The 25,193-nt window shown below is 36.9% G+C and overlaps 1 protein-coding gene and 1 pseudogene across 3 annotated transcripts in view; one reads left to right on the top strand and one right to left on the bottom strand.

Annotated features, from left to right (window-relative positions):
- Positions 1-25,193, bottom strand: part of TANC2 (tetratricopeptide repeat, ankyrin repeat and coiled-coil containing 2) — a 321,540-nt gene that overhangs the window by 78,689 nt on the left and 217,658 nt on the right. For all 3 annotated transcript variants that reach the window (XM_037070369.1, XM_037070370.1, XM_037070371.1), the window contains 2 exons: positions 19,797-19,922; positions 1,812-2,093 (listed from right to left, as the gene is read on the bottom strand). In XM_037070369.1, coding sequence (XP_036926264.1) covers positions 1,812-2,093; positions 19,797-19,922 — 408 coding nt within the window. The remainder of the gene's footprint in view (positions 1-1,811; positions 2,094-19,796; positions 19,923-25,193) is intronic.
- On the top strand, positions 14,431-14,541 carry LOC119003827 (uncharacterized; annotated as a pseudogene).

The raw sequence follows: 25,193 nt of genomic DNA, 5'->3' as shown, positions 1-25,193 counted from the left end.
GCACATGGGCTGTTTGCTATTAACTCTTGCTCTCCCAGACTTTGGGGGGTAGCAGGGATGGACTCCCAGGTACTTCTGCTTTCTGAGAAAGGAGCTCTTCTTGCCCTTGGCATCTACCCTCTGTCATGCATGAGTCTACCGTCCTGTTACCTGCAACAGTGGCAGAGGGGTCAGAGAGCCCCTGGCTATCTGCTTTTCTTCCTGACACACTCACAGAGTTAGCCTCTTGGCTTACTCAGATAAGTAGTTTGGTGTGATACTTAAGCACTCAAAGAAAAATACTGGAATTGGTGTGGAAAAGTACTTTCAACCATGAAGATGTTCTTAGAGTCACAGAATTTTAGCATAGGAATGAATCTTAAAGATCGCCTAGTCCCACTTTCTCCTTTTACAAATGAAAAAACTGAGCTTAATGAATTAAAGTAAAATTCTCAAAGTTACAAGTACAGCCAATTTGAGAGTTGGGGCTCAAACTCTAGGCTCTTGATGACCACGACACTGTGCCAACCCACCTCAGAAAGCCCTCCCGTGGAAACTAAGCATGCCATTACTCAGTAACTCTTTCACAGCAATTTTTACCATACCCTGTAAATAAGGACTCTTGATTCAACCAGTTTTCTTTCTAGACTCTAGTTCTTCTACATATTAAATATCCATAAATTTACCTAAGGCAATCTGTCTACTTAATGACATGTGACTACTAATTAATTTCAACAGGAAGTCAGGATGTGTGGTGGATGTTCAGTGAATTCCTGTTGAGTTTTGGTACTGTGCTAGACCCTGTAATGACTACATTCTCAAACCACTTCTAGTGGTTGCTGTTCTGAAAACTCGTGGACAGCTAGACTGAGCTACACTACCAGCAACAGTTTTGTCTTTTTTCCCTTTTGTTCCCTTATAACTAACAGAAACCAGGTAGACTGGTTCTATACACACAGTATGTATAGAAAGAACATCTATACATTTCCTTTTACCTCTTTTATTCGAGTGATTTCTACCAAAAAGAACAAAATGGGTAAGAGAATGGTCTCTGGAGAACCAGACTCTTCAGGCTTAAATTCTAGTTTCCTCATTTACTGGTTATGAAACCTAGGAGGCTTGCTGAATGTCTCTAAGGCTCAGATCACTTATCTATGAAATAAAGATAACAGGATTGACCTCACTGGCTTGATGAGGACTGGATAAATCAATTATTTATTAAGCTCTCAGAGAGTACCTGGCATTAGCGACCATATGAGTATTTTAAAAATAAACAAACAAGATCCTGATGGTGATCATTAAGCTGTGCCCTGCCTGGGATGAAAGAAGCAAGGATAGATATGTGAGATTTCAGCATCTCACAAGAAAGCAGGAAAAACTCTTCAAGGACACAGTGAAGTTCAAGCTCAAGCAGTGCAATACTAACATTAATAGCAAGGAAATGAAGGCCACTAACAGATTGTGTTGGTATGTAACAAGAAGATACGCACGCAGGCTAAGTAAAGCTGACAGTGATGGATGCAAACAGCTCTTATAGGCAATTGCTGTAGTCATTTTCCAAAGGACAGACTAGCCAAATAGCCAGCAGGGAAGAGTCGTACATTTTTTTCTGAAAGCTTTTCCTCCCCACAAGTCACACAGAGGTGATTGTTTGGTATATGGGTCAAATGTATGCAGAGTATTATATTCTTCCCCTCAACTCTGAATTAATGGTCCTCACATGTAAGTCAGGTTTTGCAGATCAGAAAATAGAAGAACATGAGACAATATAAATCTGTAAAAAAAAATTTTTAAGCTACAAAGCAAGGAGCTCTTTAAAAAGGAACACATACGTTTGGGGGAGGCATGCGGGCTGTCCGAGGCGATCTGTCTCATCCGCGTTCCGTGGCAGCTGAGAGCCACAAGCCTGGAGATGATGGCAGTTTTGCCAAACCCAATGTTTCCCACGATCACTACTCCTTGGTTCACGTTGGCATTTGAACTTTGAAGTTGAGCATCTATTTCATGGAAAACCCAATCCCGGCCAACAAATACTGACTCTGTAGTGATGCTGGGCACTTCAAAGAGCAGAGGCTTCAAGGAGATATCTGGAGGTCTGTAAGGTGCAAAGCGAACTAGAAGGAACAATAAGAAAACACAGAATTTAGGCCAAGCCATCAACACTGAGAGAAATGAAGAAAAAAAGCACTAATTTAGAGTTGCAGTATGATGGTACCCTGGCTTATTCAGGAAATAATAAAACTCTGATTTTGGTTCTACACAGATAAGCAATGGCAGGCGAGCTAGAGCCATGTGATACTCTAGTTGACAGAACACAAGTACTGTTGAAACAGTAATACTTTATGGAACAGCCAGAAAGTCAGGGTAATATTCAACATTACTGAACAACAGGGGTGGTTAGTATCACCCTCCAACACACAGAGATGCACAAGTAGTAAAGAAGCAGGGTCCTTAAGGCCTCTATACCTGGAGATAACCTTTTAGTTGTTGGATTGTAGGGAGGAGCAGAGTTGGAGTTTCAGGGGAGAGACCACACTGTGGCCTGTGATAGGAGTGGTATTACTGGGTCACACGGAGTTCTATAGTTAACTTTTTGAGAAAGTGTCAGGCTGTTCTATTTTACTTTTGCTACTTTTTTTTTCAAAATATACATTCACTATAGGAAATTTAGGAATAGTAAACAAAGTAATAATTGTATTCCCACTAGCTAGAGAGAATCACTATTCACATGTATTCTGAATTTTGTTTGTACCATATACACTTATTTTAAAAACAAAAAATGGGATCACATGATACTGTTTTATAATCTGCTTCTATCACTTTGCAATTCCAGAGTTCTGAAAAAGGTGATTCTGTCAGACTTGCCAGCTTCCTGGTTGCTTCAGTGGAGGGACTGATTCTTGCAGTGCCTTATTCCACCATTTTCCATGATGTCACTTGACAGCAGGGGGCTGCTAACCACTCAATGGATTTCCTGGGTATCTGGGTGCCCTTGCTGGGCAGACACTTAAACACACATGCTAAGCTCTGTCTGAACAGTCACAGGACTCCCAGGGAGTAAGGAGAAAACAATGAGTCAGTTGGCTTGAGACAAGTCTAATTAGGCCTAGAGAGACCTATGGTCACGCAGAATTTAGGGAACACAGAACTGATTTCAGAACTAGAATGAAAACTTAATTCTGACTCTGAAAGCCAGAAAAAAATCAGAATTTTTTCTATTATGTTATGTTACAACTGTTCTTTAGGATGTCATTATTAAATGTTAAAGTGACATAAGTTCTCCCATTGATGATCAGAACTGATAGGCTTAGCTGACACATGAGACTGTCTTCTATTTCCTTTAGCTTTCCTGTGCTTCCCTTTAAGAACCACATGCTTCACCGGAGATGACCTTTCCAGAGAGAGCAAAGCTGCTCAGAGACACTCGCTTTCAGTTCAGGTGCTTTCTGAATGAACTTACCTCTTTAGGTCTGAGATTATTTTGTGCATCAAAAAGGGCTTTCACGAATACGACTAATGCCAATTTATAATATGGAATAAGTATAGAATCAACCTGAATGCTTAAGTTTTGGGGGGAAATTCTATTAATGTAACTTGTTCTCATGTTGATATAATCTCTCATATTTTATTCTACTGAGAAAGCTTTGACATTTAAGAAGTTATTTTAAAAAATTTCTAAAAATGTAATCAATTCACAAAAACCTCAAGGGAAGAACAGATAAAATTAGCCCAGTACCATATGGTAAAACAACTACAGATACCAAGAACAGCCTAGAAATAATTTCTGCACCTCCAAAACTAAGGCTTTTGTCAGATCAATGTGATGATGACTTCTTATGTACCAAAAGTAAATTTGGGGCATATGAGTAAGAAAGCACTTTGGCCTGTATTGTAGGACATGTGAGCAATGAATATTCTCTGTGAAGTTCATATTCCTAAATAAATGTTTCTTTGTTTGGGATATTAGCTGGCTTCCAAGAGATTTCACAGTCAGAAACCAGTGAAACAATCCAGTGAGAAATTACCACTGCAACATAGCTGAGCTAAGGGAAAAAGATGAGCTGATCCATACTGTTTAGTAACACGTGTGGCTTTCTTACCCCTGGAGCTCAGGAAATGGTAGTCCCAGGATTGCAACAGAATAGGAAGGCCATCCCATCTTTCTCAAAACATGCCAATAAAGTATATTATAATTTATGTAGAATTTTTATAAAAAATAACGGGTGGATAAAGACATAGGTAGATGGATAGATGTGTGACAACATAGTAAATGTTAATGATATAATCAAGGTGGTGGGTATATGAGTGTTTAGTGCAGAGTTCTTTTATTATTTTGTATATCTGAACATTTTCCTAATACAATGCTGAAGGAAAAAACAGGAAAAGGGAAAACATTACAATGGGGCACACAAATAAGACAAACTTTGGAAAGCAGTTTTAAAAAGGGATTTAATAACCACTCCAGGCTCAGATCGGTTTGTGTATCTCCTCAATGCAAATTAGGCTCACAGCAGACAAATGAATTCTCTCTAAGAACAGTCTCTCTGAGACTTCCAATAAGTATAATTTCATATCTAGGCTTATAGAGAAAACTGACCTTCATTAACTAAGGCAAAGATAAACATTTAAAAAACAAAAGTGCATTAAGGCTAACAGATCAGCTTGCTCACACGCAAACACAAACAGCTGCTGCAAGGGGAAAAGGGGAAGTGGGGAAGTGGGGCAGGACAGCTCCAACTGGACTTAGTCTAAAGCGTATTTACTCGTGGGAAACAACCGTGAATCATCTTAAAAGAAGTCAGTCACGGGACTGGCTGGAGAAAGGGTTGTGTGTAACTCAGCCAAGGTCTGGTGCAAACAGGAGCAGAGCTGTATTTCCTCACATTCTTCCACGATGACTCTACAGTCTAGCCTGGAAGCACCTCTGTTCCTCAGAACAAAAGATAACTTTTTAGGGTTCATGCCACACATGTTACTTTCTACACAAAGCAGAAGAAAAACACATGTGCTTCAGACAAAACCTGGTATCAAAATAGCACTAAAGATGAGTAAAAAAACCCAAATTTATTTTTTTTCTTAAGACATATTTAAACCATCTGTCTACTGAATTTCTAGAAGGCTCACTCTCCCATTTACCCAAGTCTAACCTCTTTAGTGTCTTGGTTATTCTTGGTACTCCAGAATACGACTACAGTAGGCAGCTTTTCCTACCTCTGGAAAAGGGTTTTTGAAGAATGTAAAGGAATCTGAAGCAGGACATAAAGAACAATTGAAACATGATATGATCATTCCAGATAACTTCTGTTAAAAAAAGATTAAATAACACAGAATCACTTCTTGGGTCAGCAGGGAAACACAGTATAAAGTGGGTAACACTGTGGACTCAGAGCCAGATGCCTCAGATTGTATTCTGTTTATTACTTATTAGCTGTGTGACCCTAGGATAGTTACTTATGTTCTTGATATCTCAGTTTTTCTTATTTTAAAATTAGGCATAGCAATGATTCTGTGAAGATTAAATGAGTTAATGCATGTAATGGGCCTAGGACAGTGTTTGATTGTTAACTGTGAGCTGCTATCACTAGCCATGCTATCAAGCCAACAAAAGACATCAGTGTAACCATAATCACCACCCTCCAACACACAGAATATTGAGAACATAGTGGGGGGGGGACCCAAACCCCCCAGAATTTATTTATAAAAAATTGTGTATTTATTCTTGTATGTTTCAACTTTCTTATGCAACACACCTATCAAGACTTTTTTCCATTACTCACAACAGTTTTTGACCTTATCGATTTCGACACCTTTTAATGCTTCTGCCTTTTATTGTTTCACCTCTTCCACATTAGCAAAATGTCTCCCTTTAAGAAATTTTTTTCATTCAGAAACAAAAAAAGTCACTCTGGGTGAGATCAGGTGAATAGGAAGGAAGGGTGGGGCATGGGGTTCTTGCCTCTTTTGGTCAAAAACTGCTCAACACTTAGCATGGTGGGGGCGGGTGTGCTCACAAATCACCCATCATGAAATGGGCAAACAGGTTGAAAGACTCTTCAAAAAATTTCACTGAAGCCAAACACAGCCTCTCACAACATCGCCAGCTGGTACACTGATACAGATGGGTTCCTAGAACATTCACCTAGCCTTGGAAGCCTGTAATATAAGGGACTCTCTCCAGAAGATAATTCCCTTTTCTTGCATCCCCCCTTATATATACTGACTCTAAACCTATTTCCCTTTGAGGCTTCTGACTTATCTCCCTTCCCTTCACCATCCATTGTTTCGTAAGAGTCATGCTTGCTACCTTTGCTTCCCTAGCAATAACTCATCCTAGCCTGGCCTCCTCCCATTTTGTTCTTCTGAAATGGTTTTGATTAAAGTCACTGAACATGTTCTAAATGTTAAGTCCAGTAATTTATTTTCAGTCTTCATGCTTTTTAACCATTCCTCAGTACTTAACACTTTAAATATCCCCCACTTTTTGAAATACATTCCTTTCTTGGGCTTAAGATGACACTTTCTTCTAGTTCTTTTTTGGGCCCTCTTCCCCTGATGTATCTTTTAATGATTCCTCTTTTTCTATCCATCTCTAAAATATCTCCATTCCTTGGTTACCCCATATAAACAGCCAGCAAATGTATGTATCTGACACGATCATGCCCACCCCTACACTTCTACCCTCATATCTCAACTCACTCTACCACAATCACCCAAACTATTAACTCTCTATTTACTACTACAGTTCTTGTCATGTGGAATGTATATTCAATAACGCTAAATAAGTGAACTCATGAATAAAACAGTTAATATAGATTTTCCATTCTCAACTGCAGTGAAGTGTGGATAGACCTCATTTTATTAGAACAGGAAAGCTTGGGGGAGTGAGTTATAGGATGCAAACCCAGGTCTTTGAAAATCACTACTCTGTACTATGATAACAAAAAGATGAGTTATCTTTTAGCCACCTTTTAGCCACCTTTCAAGGATCCAGTCCTGTTTAAAGGCTACTGTCATAAACATTAAATAACAAGAAAGGGAAGAAAAATACTGTTGTTTTTCCCAGCTCTGTGCATATCATAAGCAAAGCCTAGATGTTGGCCAAGGCACCAGCAAGGAACAGTATCACCACGGGAAGTTGGGAGAAAAGAGGAAATGTGCCTTAGATAAAGTGTCCAGAGAGGGCAGGATGGATTTTTTTCAAGACTATTTTTCCTTTTTAAAAGAAAAGTTACTGAGAAGGTTGCATTCACATACATTCATTTGGGTAACTAAGATCTTACTAAGTGAAATTTATTGTTGTGAAAAAATGACCACATTCAATTCTTCATTACTATGGGTACAATACGTATTTTAGCTTCTAGAGAACATAATTCTAATACCAAAACAGTCATTTTCTAATTAGAGATGGACTTATAATCTGGTCACTTTACCTATTAATTTTCTTTTAAAAAATGAATTGAATCTTCACTTCTAGTCAAGATGGAATAACAAGATTTACCCTCCTATCTAAAACAACCCCAAAACAAACAAATCTTTGAACAAAATACAGGAAATGAAGGTTTTCAAGACACTAGACAAAGGCAATGAAAAATAGCGATCCCTGAGAGACGGAAAACAAATGAGACAAACCCTATGCCCACTTATAACCTTGAGGAAATTTCTAGGTGGCCATGATATGGGGAAGGAGAACCCAGTAAGAGCCTGGCTGACTCACTTAGTTGAGGAGATGGAGCTGAGAATCCAGGGAAACTAAGACAGCAACTCTTAAAAGGACAGAGCACTGGGAAGAAGGGAGCTGTACAGAAGGAATTCTGAGGAGCCGAGGATGCATAACTCTTGAGTAATTAACAGAGTACCGATTAGCACACGTGTATAAGAAAACCACCCAAGATAAGGAAAAGACCTATACAAGAAGATTAGAGAGAAAAGCATTCAGTGCTTATGTTAATGGTGCCTCACAATTTACATGACAGTGGGTTGAATATTGAGAAAGGTCTTGTCTCAGTAATACAGAATAATGATACCTGTAATAAATATTGTTCTGGTCTTATTCAACAACATTTTAAAGGCAAGATGCAAAATTAATCACACTGTTTTCAAATAACTTAATATTCCAGACAGAAGATGAATAATATTTATAGGAACACAAAAATATCCAACACCCACTGAGGTAGAATTCACAATGTCTGGCATCCAAACAAAGATGATCAGTCATGCAGAGAAGCAGGAAAATATCAACCATAATTAGAAAAAATCAGTCAATTGAAACTGAACCAAAACTGACAGATGTTAGAATTAGCAGAGAAAGATACTAAAACAGTGACTACATTCAAAAGTATGAACACAGAAGATAAAGAAGACCTAAATTTAACTTAAAAAAAAAAAAACTACATCAGCAATGAAAAACACACTACGTGGCATTAATGACAATTTGATATTATGGAAAATGAGTGACCTTCCTGGAAGAGATGGAAATAAAAACTACCCAAAATTAAACACACAGAGAAAAGAACCCTCTAAAATAAAAAGAGCATGATCAAACTGCGGGACAACTCCAAGTGGCCAAATACAAGTGTGAATGAAGTCCCTGAAGGTGGGGGGAAGACAATATATTTAAAGAAATAATGGACAGCTATGGTATCCATTTCATTAAGTTTCCAAACTTGATGAAAACTATAAACTCACTGATCTAAGAGGCTCAATGAGCCCTGAGCATAAGATATATGAAGAAAACGACACGAAGGTACGCTGTAATTAAATTGCTCAAAACAAGTGATAAAGATAAAAGTCTTAAAAGCACCCCCAAAATAAAAAAACACATTAAGCCCTGGCTGGTGTAGCTCAGTGGATTGAGCACAGGCCTGCAAACCACACGATTGTGGTTCGATTCCCAGTCAGGGCACATGCCTGGGTTGCAGGCCAGTTCCCAGCAGGGGACGTGCGAGAGGCAACCATACATTGATATTTCTCTCCCTCTCTCCTTCCCTTCCCCTCTAAAGATAAATAAATAAAATCTTTAAAAAATTTTTTAAAAAGACACATTAAGAACAGAGGGACAAAGATAAAGATGATAGTAGATTTCTTTTCAGAAACAATGTAATTCAAAAGGCAGTAGACTGCAACTTTAAATTAAGAAAAGAAAAAACCAGTCAACCTAGAATTCTGTACTCAGTGAAAATGTCTTTCAAAAACAGTGATGAAATTATTTTCCAGCTTTTATATGTCTGAAAAAGTCTTTATCACCAACAGAGCCACAATATAAAAAATGTTAACAAAAAAAAGCCCTTCAGGCAGAAGAAAACCACCATCAGATTGAAACATCGATTAACACAAAGAAATGAACTGCACAAGAAATGGTGACCACATGGATTACAATATAACATTTTTTTCTTATTTAAAAAAATCTTGAAAAGATAGCTGATTTTATATGGTGAGGTTTATAACATTGATGTAAGTAAAATGTCTGACAATAACATAAATGCTGGGAAGAATGAAATAAAAACAGACTATTGCAGAAAATGGTTCACATGACAGTCTTTTTAAAAAAAAGATTATATTTATTTACTTTTAGAGAGAGGTGTAGGGAGGGAGAAAAACATCAGTGTGTGGTTGCCTCTTGCATACCCACTACTGGGGACCTGGCCTACAACCCAGAGATGTGCCCTGACTGGAAATCAAACTGGCAACCCTTTGGCTCTTAGGGCGACACTCAACCCACTGAGCCACACCATCCAGGGCCACATAACAGTTTTGAGACTGCTACCATTATAGACCCAACTTGCAAGGCTGGCCCTTACCTGAAGTCTGGGAATGTGAATTTCAAGAGGATTCCCATTATTCCCAGAACTAATAAGAGTGAATCATTGTGCCCAAATTGTCTATACAAACAATATAGTTTATGCTGAACACCTGCTTTTGTTTCGGGTGTCTGGAATTTTGGTATATTTTAGGCAAAAGGATCTATACAACCAGACCACAGTAAAAATCTTGGGCATTTCTAATGAGCTTTCCCGTAGACAACATTTCATATGTACCGTCACTGTCATTGCTGGAGGAATTAAATGCATGCTGGTGATTTCATTAAGAGGGGACACTTGGAAGCTGAGTCTGGTTCCCTCTGGACTATGCCCCATGTACCTTTCCCTTTGCTGATTTGGTTTTGTATCCTTTCACTGTCATAAAGCACAACTATGGGAATGACTCTGTCCTGAGTCATGCGAGCCCTCCTAGTGAATCGTTAAACCTGGGGGACACAAGCATTGTAAAAATCTGATGGTACACTGTAATAAAATAAACCTATACACTAAAAATAATAAAGCCACCAGGTACTCAAACCAAAACAACACAAGGAGTATAGCTAATTAACAAAGAGCACAATATAGACTCATAGAAATACTAAATTCGAAAAATGAGATATGGGAAATGCAAGAAAAATGGAGAGCAAATATCAAAATGAAAGACTGAAAATGACCCAAATAAAATTCAAATAAATGCAAATGTTATAAATATTTCAATTAAAAAGTAGATAAAAAGACATGTGCTACCCAACTGCATGCTACCTATAAGAAACCCACTTTAAATATAAATATACAAGTAGGCTGAATGTATAGAGAAAGATAGCATCGTGCTAATACAAATCAATAGAAAGTTGGAGTGGTCATATTAACATAAAACAAAGTAGATTTCAGAGAAAAGGAAATCATTAAGGATAAAGAAGACCATTTCAAAATGATCAATGAGTGAATTCATCAAGAAGATATAATGATGCTAAATATTTATGCACCTAATAACAGAGCTGTAAATACATGAAGCAAAAACTGTATGGAGATATAGAGAAATCCACAATTATCTTTTTTTTATTTTTTATTTTTTTATTTTTTAAATATAATTTTTATTTAATTATCATCAGAGATTTCAACATCCCTATTTCAAAATCTGAGAAAACAAGTAGAAAATCAACAATATATAGAAGCCCTGGACAATCAACTGATTTGATTTATTTGATATTTCAAGAACTGCCTACCACAAAATTGCAGATTCTTTTTGGTTGTATATAAAACATTTATCAAGACAGACCATATCTTGGCTCATAAAAACTCCAGAACTATTTCATCTTACATAAAGGAAACTTTATATCCATTAAACAGCAACTCCCCATTTTCCTCTCTCCTCAGGCCCTGGTATCCACCATTGTGCTCTGTGCTTCAACTAGTGTGACTACTTTAGATACTTTATTTATTTATTTTAAAAGATTTTATTTATTTCTAGAGAGAGGGGAAGGAAGGGAGAAAGAGAGGGAAAGAAGCATCAATGTGTGGTTGCCTCTCATGAGCTCCCCACTGGGATCTTTCCCACAACCCAGGCATGTGCCCTGACTGGGAACAGAACCAGTGACGCTCTGGTTTGCAGGCTGGCACTCAATCCACTGAGCCATACCAGCCAGGGCATAGATACTTTATATAAGCAGAATCATATGGTATTTGTCCTTCTGTGACTGGCTTATTCCATTTGGCATAATGTCCTCAAGACTTATCTGTGCTATAATATACGACAGCACTTCCCTCTTTTTAATGCCTGAATTATATTATTCATATAATGGAATTATATGAATATGCTGCACTGTATCCATTCATTCATCAACGAATCAGTGGATGTTTAGGTCGTTTTTACCTCTTCATTATTGTGAACAACGTTGCAATGAACAAGGGAGTACAAATATCTCTTCAAAATCCTGATTTCAATTCTTTTGGATAAATTCCTAGATGTGGGATTGCTGGGTCTAGTTCTAGTTTTAATTTTTTAAGGAGCCACCACACTGTTTTCCATAGCTGCTGCACCATTTCACGTTCCTAGTTAACAGTGCACAAGAGTTCCAGTTTTTCCATGTCTTCGCCAACATTTAATATTTTGCTTTTTTTTGTGATTTTTTTGACAATGACCATTCTAACAGATGTAAGGTGATATCTCATTGCTGGTTTCATTTATATTTCCTTAATGATTATTCACATTGAGCATCTTTTCATATACCTGTTGGTCAACTGTACGTTTTCTTTGGAGAAATGTTGACTTACATTCTTTGCCCAGTTATTAGTCAAGCCATTTTTTTGTTATTGAGTTGTAGGAGTTTTGTATATATTTCAGATATTAACTCATCAGTTATGTGGCTTGCAAATATTTCTCTCATTCCATAGGCTGCCTTTTTACTCTCTTTTTAAGTACTTCAAAATATGAATAACAAAGTAGTTTCTTTTGGTTATAACTCCTTTACTTTCGGGTTGTAGAGAACTTTCACATTAAAATTAAACTTTCTCCCTTTATCTTGAATGTAATTTAATGTTTATTTCTCACTTCTTTCTCCTCCGTTATGGTTTGGTTAACACAGCTGAAGACACTGAGTTGCTGTCAGTGACTCCATATGGAAAATGACATTATACAATATGTTGTGTTAATTTTCAACTGACATAGAAGTAATTTTAGTCTCTGTTTTTGAATGAATTAATAAAACTCATTAAGCACTGTCTAGGTACTTTCTCATATATTATCTTGGCATATCTGCTCTTTTAGTTCTTGCTTATCACATGTTCTATTTCATCATCAATCTAGCAGTTATCATTTTTATTATTACTTTTTAATCCTCACCAAATATATACTTTTATTGATTTTTAGAGAGAGAGGAAGGGAGAGAGAAACACTGATTGGAGAGAGAAACATCAATTGGTTGCCTCCCGTATGCTCCCTGACCAAGGATTGAATCCAGAACCTAGGTATGTGCCCTCACTGGGAATTGAATCTGCAACCTTTTGGTGTATGAGATTGGTGTATGGGATAATGCTCCAACCAAGTGAGCCACGGGACCAGGGCAGTGTCCATTTAAAAAATTTTTTAGCATTTCATACATACCAGTAAATTTTAAAGGTAAGAGCAAACCATAACCTGTCTTATCCAGAACTACATTTTTATTTTTCTAGATTCTGTACTAGATAAGAATGACAGTAATGATAACTATAAGACAGAGAAGTGACATTATTACATTTTAGAAAGATTAATTTGGCAATCTGGCATTAACTACTAGAATATGGAAAGACCAGAGTAGGGAGACAAACTAATTAGCTATATTGAGAATGGATAACAGGGAAGAATGTCAGACATTCTGAGTACAATCCTCAGGGTGATATAACTGGCTGGATATAGAAGATAATGAAGACAGTGATTCAAAGCTGACTCCAGGACTTAAAGTCTGAAGGAGGGTAAAACTGGGGTCCTGCTAATAGAAATAAAAAAGCAAGAGCTGTTTTGGACTAATGGATCACTGTGGTGGGCTCTCTGATCATAGCTCCTGCTGAAAAAACAGCTATCTGGCAATTCGTTTTGATATGCAATTCTGTTTCCCATCACTGACACTCCATTGTACTGAGTATCTACAACAAACCATTGTATTGTAATTATATTGCTTGTTGCTTTTTATACTACACTGTCTACGACACAGTATGGCATGGCGTTTAAGAGCACAGGCTCTGGAATTTGCCAGATATAAAATGAACCCTGGCACTCCAATTACCAGACATGTAACCTTAAGCAAGTTATTTAACTCCTTTAAATCCCAGTTCCCTTACTACTGTACTTATATCAAAGGGTTGTGAGGATTAAATAAGAATATGTTTAAAACTCTTGGCACCATGTCTATAAAGCATAGCATTCCAATAAATGCAAGCTATCACTTTTATATCTGTTTGAAAATGTCTCATTCTTAACATTTGTCTTAAAAAAATTAAAACTAGAACTATTGTCTTAGTGTTTCTTTAAGAAGCCCAGTGTATTCCATGAATGTAGGGCTAAAAAGGGGGAAGGTTTATTTTACTCTGGAAAATAACACTCTCAGTCCTTCAATAACTCGCATATTGAACTCCAGCTTTCTGACATTGGTCTTACAGGACAACACTTTTTGAGAACAATTTGGAGTCACTGATGAGTGGAGTTTTCAGGAAGGGAACAAAGATATTTGGAAAACAGTAAAAAAAAAAGGGAAAATTCAACTCTCCCAAATACTGCCATTTTTATGTTTCCTCACATTTAATACCACACAATACAGAAGAAAATATAAAAACAGTAAAGTTTTTAAAGTGTGAAACATTTGATTAAATAATTATGTAACTATGTCAACATAATTTTGTGCTATTAGAGAACCAGCCTTGAAGGTGAGAACTAAGATTTATTTTTTCTGGCACATCAAAACTGGTTAACTACTTGAAATTTAGATTAAACATTTTTAAGTGAACTCTCAGTGATGAAACAGCTATGGTCCTACAAAGGAAATCTTGCAGTTCTCTATTTTATTACTATCTTGGAAAGTTAGCACACAAAAAAATCTTTTATATACTATAAAGTTGGAAAACTTAGATCATCCCACTGAATCAAAAATTGTTTTGCAAAATGTTACCTAAGTGTTTAGTGATTGCTTCTTGGCCTTTTGGCTAAGATCAAATGTAGTATCTGTTCTTATCAGTAAATTTAGTGACATTATGGCCACCTGAATAAGATTTAATTACTGTTGGAGAAAATAATGATAGAAAGATCATTATTTTTCTATATAGATTAGATAGAAATGGGAAACTAGATTAACTGGCTTAATGGTTGGTTATTTTTCTCTATTGCACTTAAGGCATTTAAAAATATTTCCTACGATTTATTCTTACAGAATTAAGTATCATAATTAGAATTGCTTTCACGTTATGTCATAGCCCTTCTTTAGTGCTGTTTAATGTGAGAGGTCAACATGTACCTATTAGAAGACCATGTGCTCTCTAGTCTTGTGGTGGAACTTTGTTGTATATTAGCTATTGTTTAGGTTTTCAGAATTTAAGAAGGAGTTTACCAAATAAGGCTAAACTTTTATAAAAACCAGAGCTGTGCATCTACGTGGAGCTACTTTAACAAGTAGTGATCTGTTTAAAAAAAAAACAAACCACAGCTAGGCTACTCCAAAAAGCATAAATTATTTTCCAGCAGACATTTCAAGACATTCAATTTGAGTACTGCATTTTCAGATTTTAGGGTGCTTTGCAAAAGAGCTGGCTGGGGGAGAGAGGATCAGTCTCATACACTAGTAAAGCTTATAATTTACCCATCTAATATTATATAGGCAGTTATGTACATGCAACCTCATCTCTGGATTTTGAATTTACCTAAAAAATTTTATGTTGTAAAAATAAAACAATGAACAAAGAGATAGAAAATACTGATGGAAATATTCCCTTGTAAATGTGAGAGCCAGCCAGGCAATGATCAAGATGACTAAGCAACCTCAGGGATGTGTGACTCAGTGGGCTATTGCAAGAGTATTAGCTCCATGACATGCATCTTAGTCATCCTCATAAAGGATTCATTGTTTTGGAAAGTAGGACTCACAAATGGTGTGAAATGCCGATTTTATTTGATAAAAATTGAATTCTTTGCTTTGACAAAGCCAAGTTAACTGTGGCAGGGTCAATTTCACATAAATTCTGCCAATGAATCAGACTATGATTTGCACATACACCCTCCAACCTAGGATTTATTAAAGCAGCTATTAACTAAATCCAGTGTCTGTGAATGGTCATTTATATAATGGGATTTAGTAAAAGTCCTAGGCAAACCAACATATTTTGATAAGTTTTAATTAGAAATGTGTAATCTCTTCAAAAAGAACAGTATAATTATAATTTAGTATCAGGAAAGTTAGAGTCTTATCATTGATAATCTGTTGTTAATTTACCCCAAGTAGCCTCTACTCAAAGTCATTATCCTCTTTTGCTTTGTGTATTTTAACTCTCCCTGATTCCTTTTATGTATTCCATTATAAGGTATATTACATTCACCCATAAAAACCAACAACCTCTTTCTTCCTTTTACTAGGCAGCAAAATTAGTTTGTCTTCCTCTGTGGAATAAGAGATTCCATTAAGACAGTCAGAAAGAGTGAGAGGTTTCAGGTGGATAATTTCTAGCATAACTCTATATTAACACAATGGTGATTACATTTAAAAAATGGACCCCCAAATAACTTTAAAAATGGAAGTTAAAAAGTTTAATAAGATTTCAAATTAATATCTGTCAAGGACATTAGGCTTTGGGACTAGAAAAGACACTTGTGGAAGGTTAGCCAGCTATATACTGTGCACTAGGATACAATCTCCTGTAACTATTTTACCATCAAAGCTCAAGCTCTCAGATGGCTGACAACTAGGAATCTAAAACAGTGACTTGCTGCAATGGGATCCTTGACAGTGCACTTATGTGACCTTGTCTCCACTGTTGGGCTGGGTCTCTGGAAACATCAGTTTTGGTAGAACAGCTGCTCAAAACAGCTGTCTTAAGAAGTAAAAAAAATTTTACTAATGAAGCAAATGTTAGTGTTAATACCCCACTTGAAGAATCAAATTCTAGCTCAGATGTTACCCCAGCAATTTCTGTTTCAGCAGTCAAACCACTACCATTATGATCAAACAACTGCAGTTACTGTTAAGGTAAATGTTAAGTAAACTATGCCTGTACTCTTAAATCATGTTCATGAACAACTTCTATCAAATTCTTTTTTTCCCTATCTAATTCTTAAACTACACTTTCTTGCATTCTGTAAACAGACTAGTATGGTCCTTAAAGGCATAAAATTTATCTTCAATTACAATTGTATCCTCTGAACCAGTGGTTCTTAAAAAGTGAGGACCCCCGGGGGATTCTCCAGATACTTCCAGGGGGTCTACAAAGCCCAAAAGACAAATACATAATTTGTCTTTTTCCATTCTCCTTCTCTCATAGCGTACAGTGGAATTTTTCAGAGCTTACATTATTAACACATAATGGGTCTACTATTGTCTTTTAAGTATGATAGATATTTTAAAATTTCTCAGTTTTAATTTCTAATATGGTAGATATCAACAGATATGACTCATATAAACACAAGCTTTTTAGGGCCCTCAATTTTTTAGTGTACAAAGGGGTCCTGGAACCCAAAATGCCTGAAAATCATTTCTCTAAACAGAACAGTGCAACACTACCTGTGTGAAGTACCCGGGAATGCTCGCCACCTCTTTAGACACATATTCAAGGAATATTATTTCAGATAATCGCTACACTTGGAATCAGTAACTTTAGTACTTACTGGATACAGATCCAGAATCATTTAAAACCGGAATTGTGATTAAAAAACTATTTCGTGACTTGTTTGATAATATTTTAAAATATAGAAAGATATACCTCTAATGTATAAAGATATATCTTAATTTACACTATAAAAGGTTTTCAAACACTTTACTGTCTTTTTAGGATAAAGTTGTTTTACTTCAACCATAACCAGAGGAAGAAAAATATGTAAAACTGAAAAATGACTGCAATTTGTATGTTCCTTTAAACAAAATTAGAAAGCACGATGTACTATGTTTTCAAAAAGTAATGCTAGGATGCTTGGAAAACAGTATGACTCAATTTCTACAAAGAAGTGCAATGTTTTAGATATAATGAACACAGTTATAAGAGCTTGCCAAGCAGGTCTATGGAAACATGAGGGAAGTCTGTCCAAGTGTGCTTTTTTTTATTAATGTGTTTTAAGTCATATCATAAGCCACAAAGTGCAAACAGTAATCAAGATAACATGTTATTCTTTGAGGAAAAATTTTTGTCCAGGGCCTCAAAGTTCCAAATTAAAGTATGCTTATTTTAAAAGGGAAAATACAGCTTAGTAAACATCCAGGATCTTATGGATTAAAATACTTATCTGGATGGCATGTACTCACCATTTAGGCTGCTGAAAGGAAAACTCTTGAAACAAAAGACAACTTTGAGGAACTGAAACTCTAATAACATGGTACCATTATCAATGGACAAATTCCATCTTTAAGTATTAATGTAAATAATAAGTTGAGACACTAATCTGTAAGGGGTATAAAATTAGTTTTGTTTGGGATGAATTATATAGGCAGAGAGCTTCCTAAAGACTTAGGTACTCTTTGAAAAAAGTCTTCGGATGTACTTTGGTTTTACTGAATGTTTAGATTGAAGTTCAATGTAATGGAAAAGGTTTTCTGTGGTGTTCTAGATACAACAGATATCTGTGTGAAAACATCAAGCTCACTAAAATGGCAATTGTCAAAGATCTTACAAATCTTCAGATACTAGAGGTGGAAATGTCCTATCAAGTATCAACAGAACCCAATGTGAAGAGTCCTTAAAAGCACACAGCTAAAACCTGTTAATTTTGTTTTCCATATACTATAAAATCCATTATTCATTGACAAGCAAAGCAGAAAATAAAATCAACAATGTCAGCATGTTTTACAGAAATGAGATGTATGGAGATGCCAATGTGGCAGATTTTAGCCAAATTTGAAGGTCTGTATAACTTAATAGCTGTATCCAATCTTCTTTACTATGGCTATGCATTTGGTCTTGGAACAGATCATTTATTTAGTCTTTTGACTAAATTTATTCAGGCTTTGGATATAATCAACCTATTAACACTGAAGTAGTATTTGACATAATACCACTTTCTAGGCAGGAAATACACAATTATATGTACTAAGCAACTAGTATGTGGCTAACTGAAGAAATGGCAAGCAGGCTGCATAGAATTAAGAATAAAACTGTGACTAAGGCCATCAATTCACTAATGTTGATGGGAAGTATGGTGACTGTAGCAATACAGTCAATTATTTTATGCTCCCAGTGCTTAGCCATCATTGAAAAACTGTCAGTATACTACTTTCAGCATGGACAGCAGGCTTGTATGAATTCCCTGTGTGAGTTATGTATGCATTTGGCACTATATGGATCAGAAAGGGGCATAGGACAAGGGGTGAGAAGGAGAACAAAAGAAAGATGAAAATAATCTGTAAAATAAAAATAAAAATATACTTGATGTAGTAGAGCTATGGATTACTAGATATTAGAGAAAGCAGACCATCTGTTAAGGCTATTAGAGATAGTTCAGTTCATTTTGGGGAAACAATAATAGATACCAATAATGGTCTCTCAACTAGACCATGGTTATAACAAAATGAAAGTCTCTGAAAAGATCAGGATCCTGTTTGTAGAAACATGCAGCACGAGCAAAGAGTAGAGAAAGAGGTGGCTGAGTGGGAAACGATAAATTGTTTAGCTGTTGCCAGGACAGGACTAGAAGCTGGCTAGAACACCAGTAAATTAAAAGATTTAATGTCACTAGAAATGGCCACTAGAATGAACGTGAAATATTCTTTAGCAAAACACATTTTCAGCACAAAGTTCAAGTTGCAGTATGGCTAGAGTTGAAGTTGGTCAACAATCACTTAAAAAATCCAGGGTCCTAAGAAAGTTATTTCTCCCATCACCACCACACCAGCCCTTTCTACTTGTTTTCTTTCAGAACTGCAAGGAACCAATGCCAATGCTTCCAAATATAGGTAATTACAATGCCTTTGGGCAATACACTTGTATTTATCTTTCTCTTCTATGGTTACATGCTCACTTCTTAAGAGAGGTTTAAATAAGTGTGGAAATTGAGCCCTGGCTGGTGTAGCTCAGTGGATTGAGCACGGGCCTGTGAACCACATGATCGCGGTTTGATTCCCAGTCAGGGCACATGCCTGGGTTGCAGGCCAGTTCCCAGCAGGGGACTCACGAGAGGCAACCATACAGTGATATTTCTCTCCTTCTCTCCTTCCCTTTACCTCTAAAGATAAACAAACAAACAAACAAACAAATAAATAAATAAGTGTGGAAATTGGGGGGAAAAAGGAACTTTTTGCCTATTGCAGATTTCCATTTCCCCCTGGGCATCCCTAGGTAAAGCAATCCTGTGGTTCTAACCTCTTAAATCCTGTTGTGTGCGAGCACCACTCATGCTCTGTCTTGGCATTCGAAGAGAAGTTCTCAAAGGTGTATGTCTCTGCTCGTCCAGGTAAGCAAGGTCCTCCAGGTGGGCAGAACTTGTGGCTGAGAAGAAAGAAGAGTTTAGTCAAAATCTGTAAGTCTCAAAACTTCACAAAGTTTTTTCCCCAAACTTTGGAATCAGCACTTATTCCAGCAGATACATTTACCAAGAGTATGCTGAACTCAAAAAGCACCATCATTGTTTGGAACATGAGCCAGGGAACACATGTCAAGAGTTGTCTTCAGCTCCTTCATACTATGAACTGCCTGAGCTTATGGAGAATACTAGCAACAGGTTGGCAAACACTAGTACCTGACCACAAAGATTATTAGTGTTTGCTTCTTTTGGGGTCACAAATTCCATTTATAGAATAAGCTAGAAACATCATCAGTGGAGAAACCTATTTCAAATTATATTGAGCTGTAAGAAAAACATTTTCAACATTTTTCCTTCATGGTAAAAAATCAAATTAAAAAACATTCTGAACACAATTTTCATGTGTGTGCGCCTGTGTATTGGTAAGGTGAGAACCTCGGACAATGGACAGAGAACTACCAGAAAGCATTGTGAAATGCTTTTGTGAAATGCCAAAGTTCATGAATTCAAAAAAAACATTCTATTGCTCTTTCAAGATAATCAAGTACGTACGAATGATCTCCCGGTGCATCTGTAAATCCTTTAACTCCTAATCCAGTCACAGAGTGAAAATGTCAGAAGACAGGGGGAAACGGCATTGGCACTGCTGCATATTGAGAGCAGTTGGGTCTACTCACAAAATGAACCAAAAGGTGAAGAAGTCAAGAATCAGGCAGCATTAAAGACAAAATAGGGTTTTTTGTTTGTTTTATTTTATTAGTTTTTTAAATTTTATTTAATTATTTTTCAAGTACAGTTTTCTATTACTCCCATCCCATCCCACCCCTCATGCTCTCCCCTCCCTCCCATTTCCACCCTTCTCAGTTGTTGTCCATGTATCCTTTATATGTGTTCCTCTAAACCCCTCCCTTATTTCCCCTGAAATTCCCTCCCCTCTGGTCACTGTCAGCCTGTTCTCTATTTCAGTGTCTTTAGTTATATTTTGCTTGCTTGTTTGTTTTGTTGTTTAGCTTCCTGTTAAAGGTGAGATCATGTGGTATTTGTCCTTCAGCACCTGGCTTATTTCACTCAGCATAATGCTTTCCAGTTCCATCCATGTTGTTGCAAAAGGTAGGAGCTCCTTCTTTCTTTCTGCGGCATAGAATTCCATTGTGTAATGTACCATAGTTTTTTGATCCATTCATTTACTGACAGGCACCTAGGTTGCTTCCAACTCTTGGCTATCGTAAATTGTGCTGCTATGAACATTGGGGTGCATATGTTCTTTGGGATTAGTGTTTCAGGGTTCTTAGGATACAATCCTAGCAGTGGAATTGCTGGGTCAAAAGGCAGATCCAATTTCAGTTTTCTAAGAAAATTCCATACTGTTTTCCATAATGGTTATGGACAAAATAGTTTTTAACAACAGCAACAAAAAAGCCCAAACGGTAATTCAGAGCTTATAAATTAGAAATTAAACCATTAATTAAATATGTTGCTAACTACATAAGATATTTTGCCAAGGGTTACTTCAGTCACTCAATGACATTTACTGGGAGCCAGTCATGTGCTGGGCACTGTTCTTGTTGCTCTCCACCCACCCCTGCCCCCAGCCTAGTTGCCAGTTTACCTCTGGTGACCATTTAGAGTGGGTGAGAGGAAGCAAACTGCAATCAATTCTTGGTTTTTGAGATCCAATGAGGTATTACTGTCCGTATCCTCAATATAAGTCAGGATAAGACACAAACAATATGAGGCGAATTATGAAAAGTGGCACAAAAAAGTCACATAATGCTCTATGAGCTAGGAAAGATAGATAAAAAGAAGGAAGGAGGAGTAAGAGAAAAGAGAACAGAGAGAACAAGTGCAAGAGATAAATATTGCCTTCATCCTTCAATTACTGCAGTTGTCTTGGTTACCTGAGTCTGCTGGAAACTCAGACAAAAGACTTACCCAATTACAGATAGTTTCTATAGGGAAATAAAGGTCTTTGAAAACCAGTCTAGGGAACTTAAACCAAGAAAGGGAAGTCGGATGCCGCATTATATACGAGAGGCTGGTGGACAGCATCAGAGAAATAAAGACAACCTTGATCTCTGCACTCTGAAATGAAAACTATCTAATCTTTTATTGAAAAACACTGGGGACAATGACCCTACGCTATTCCCACTGTATTCTACTGTGGTTCTATGAATTAGTGTTTTCTTATGTTTAACATAATCCTTCCTGCTTTACCCAAAGCCTGTTTTCTTTTGTTTGGTTCTGTATCCACATGTGTGTAGCTACTTAAAAAAAAAAAAGTGTCCTCAGAGGTCCCATCTGTATAGAGCCTTCCTTGGAGCTCAGAAGTATTAGCCTCAGTTCACAGACATCTGAGTTTCAACTTTGTAGGGTTATTTCTCCAATCTCTGGTTTAACAACCTCAACCTCTTCTCTTGTTCCACAAACTCAGAGGTGTCAGCTGCTTCCTGCAGTTGCTAAGTCTATGATACCTGGGTTCTCTTTGACCTTTCAGTAATTTAAAATCTAGATAATTCTTTACATCAAATCTCCTGTGAAAATACTTGTATGGTTTCTGTCTCCAGGCTGGCCCATGACTGGTACAGCATAGATAACAACTGAGCTGCAGTCCTGTTCTATGATGTTGATAACAAAGTATTATCACAGAATGCATATGTGAAAGAAATCTTAAAGGTCATCTAGTCTCTCTAGAGGTCAGCATACTGGGGCCAGTAGGTGAAATCTGGCTTGCTGCCTATATTTGTAAGTAAAGTTTTATTGGAACATAGTCTTGAGTGTTTGTTTAAGTAAGTATTCATTTACAACGGAGTTGAGTAGTTGTGACCGAGGCCATTGGCCTGCACAGCTTAAAATACTAGCTGGTCTTTTTAAAAAGTCTGTTGCATCAAACTAGTTAATTCCCCTCATTTTAGTAGAGTGACCTGTTTAAAGCGAATCACCCATTCACGGTGGAGCCAGGCCTTGAAACCAGCAATCTCAATCCAGTGAGTGCTATTTACATTGTAACCATCTCCTTCTTTGAAAGCTAAACAAATCTAATTGTTCCTTAAAAGGCTTATTTTTCCATTCCTTACTCATTTTTGCTACTTCCCCTCAATTCCCTGTTGTTTATGGCTTTGAAGAGCAGTAATCAAACTTGGGCAACAGAAAAAAGACCTTGCTAATGCAAAGTGAAGGCGCCTTGCATGTCGCAGACTTAGGCATCTCTGCACTTCAAATGTTTTCCACAGTAAGAAACGAGAATAAAGCCCCATTTTTTCTTTACTCTTCACCTGAGGGTATACTATTTAAAACTGATTTTAGAGAGCGGAGGAGCAGAGGGAGAGAAAAAAAAGGAGGGAGGAGAGGGAGAGGTAAAGGAAAGAGAGAGAAACATGGATGTGAGAGAAAAACACAGACTGGTTGCCTCCCATGCACGCCTAGGTGCATGCACCGATGGGGAATCAAACGTGCAACCTTTTGGTGCATGGATGATGCTCCAGCTAACTAAGCCACTGGGCTAAGGCCCAAATTTGTTTGTTTTTTAAATAAGGGAAGTTCTTATAAGATACTTCTTAAGCTGATAAGCAGCAGAGTAACAAGAAAAGAAGATCAATGACAATGAGTCTTCATTTATATTAAAACAAAATTCAAATGAAACCTTAACAACTGAATGAGTGATTTGGTTACCATTATGGTAATATTAATGACACATTATATAATTGTAAAGTAAGGTACTAGCAGACTTCTTTTACTAACATGGTTTGATATGCTTTAATAAGAAGAAAATGTATTTAATAGTAGGCAGAATGATATAGAAATATACAATACAGTGACTAGAATGTAAGGTCAATGAAGGTGATAATCTTTGTTTATTAATGATTCTCAAGTGCTGTAAACAGTAGCTGGCATATATATACAGTACATGCTCAATAAATGATTGTTTAATGACTAAAAAATGTATTTAACATTTGCTTTGTGTTTTGGCTACATTTAAACAATCAAAAAGTAACAAATTAGGTTTTGTTATTTGAAAGCTAGGGATGAAGGAAGTAGCTATAGCAGTAATGCCTTGCATATCATCACTCCACACAAACATTCTGGGACACACATATTCCCACCTTAAGGTGCTGCTCCTGCTGTAAACTGTACTGGGAAATGTGAGATAATTCCATCAAGTTAAATTAATACTACAGCATTTAATGAACACTTTGCAGATACACTTAGAAGGGATAATCTGGTAAGTTGAGGGAAGATGAAGAAATGCAAAAAACCAAATGTGCAATAAGAATTTTATATTCTCATAAAAAGAAGATGCTTTAAAAGTAAACCCATAAAATCTTTGTCATTAAAAAGCTTTGTTTTCAGAGAAGGAAGAGGAAGTAGAAAAAGTGAGCCTATTATTTTTGAGATTTTAAGAAACTGGAACAGCTGACTCACTTATAGAACATTTAACTGACGTACTTTTTTGAAGTCAAAGTAATTTAATATACAAGTGGGTAGAAAAAAACCTAGCAGACAATATTTAGTGCAAAACATTCCAGAGGCAGCTCTATATTGAGTTTGAAACTAGTCTGAATTGTTTATTCTTGTATTGGTTGCCACTAATGCAGAGATTTTAGTAGGACAATTGTCATTCTGGCCGATCTGAGAAGGGAGCCTGGAATGACACTTTGTCAAAGCTACAGCCTTGGCAAGAAGCCACTCCGCTGTCCTTAGACCTTGAGATTCACCAAGCCAACATTCTAATTGCTGAAGAGCCCATTTTTGATTTTTTGTAAAATCCTCGATACAGTTCCTGATTGAATTCATTTAAATCCCCCCAGGATTCCCATTTTGCATTTACCTGATTCTTAAGATCCTTTTCTTAGGAAAATGTGCAGCTCCAAACATTAACAAGTAGATGGTGAGGGTTTATATTTTAACTGACTTCTGCTGTACGTTTCTATGATAAACTCCTCATTTTCACACAAAGCACAGAAGACAGCTGTGTGCAAGCAAACATTTCCTGCTTCCCACATCCCTCCAATTCACTGCCAATCTCATTTTAAGACACTAAGGATGACCATAGACAGCCTACTCTCTGATCATTTCTGCCACGCAACCGCAAGTCCACAAGGGTTCTCCACTTTCTTTCTTTCTTTTTTTAAAATTTTATTTATTTATTTTTTAGAGAGAGGGGGAAGAAAGGAGAGAGGGACAGAAACATCAGTGTGTGGTTGCCCCTTGCACAGCCCCAATTGGGGGCCTGGCCTGCA

This window comes from Sturnira hondurensis, unplaced genomic scaffold, assembly GCF_014824575.4.
Source record: "Sturnira hondurensis isolate 20B ecotype Veracruz unplaced genomic scaffold, ASM1482457v3 Scaffold0018728, whole genome shotgun sequence".
In the NCBI taxonomy this organism is placed as follows: Eukaryota; Metazoa; Chordata; class Mammalia; order Chiroptera; family Phyllostomidae; genus Sturnira; species Sturnira hondurensis.
Note: the sequence above shows the minus strand (reverse complement) of the source record. Positions and strands in the feature narration are given on the sequence as shown.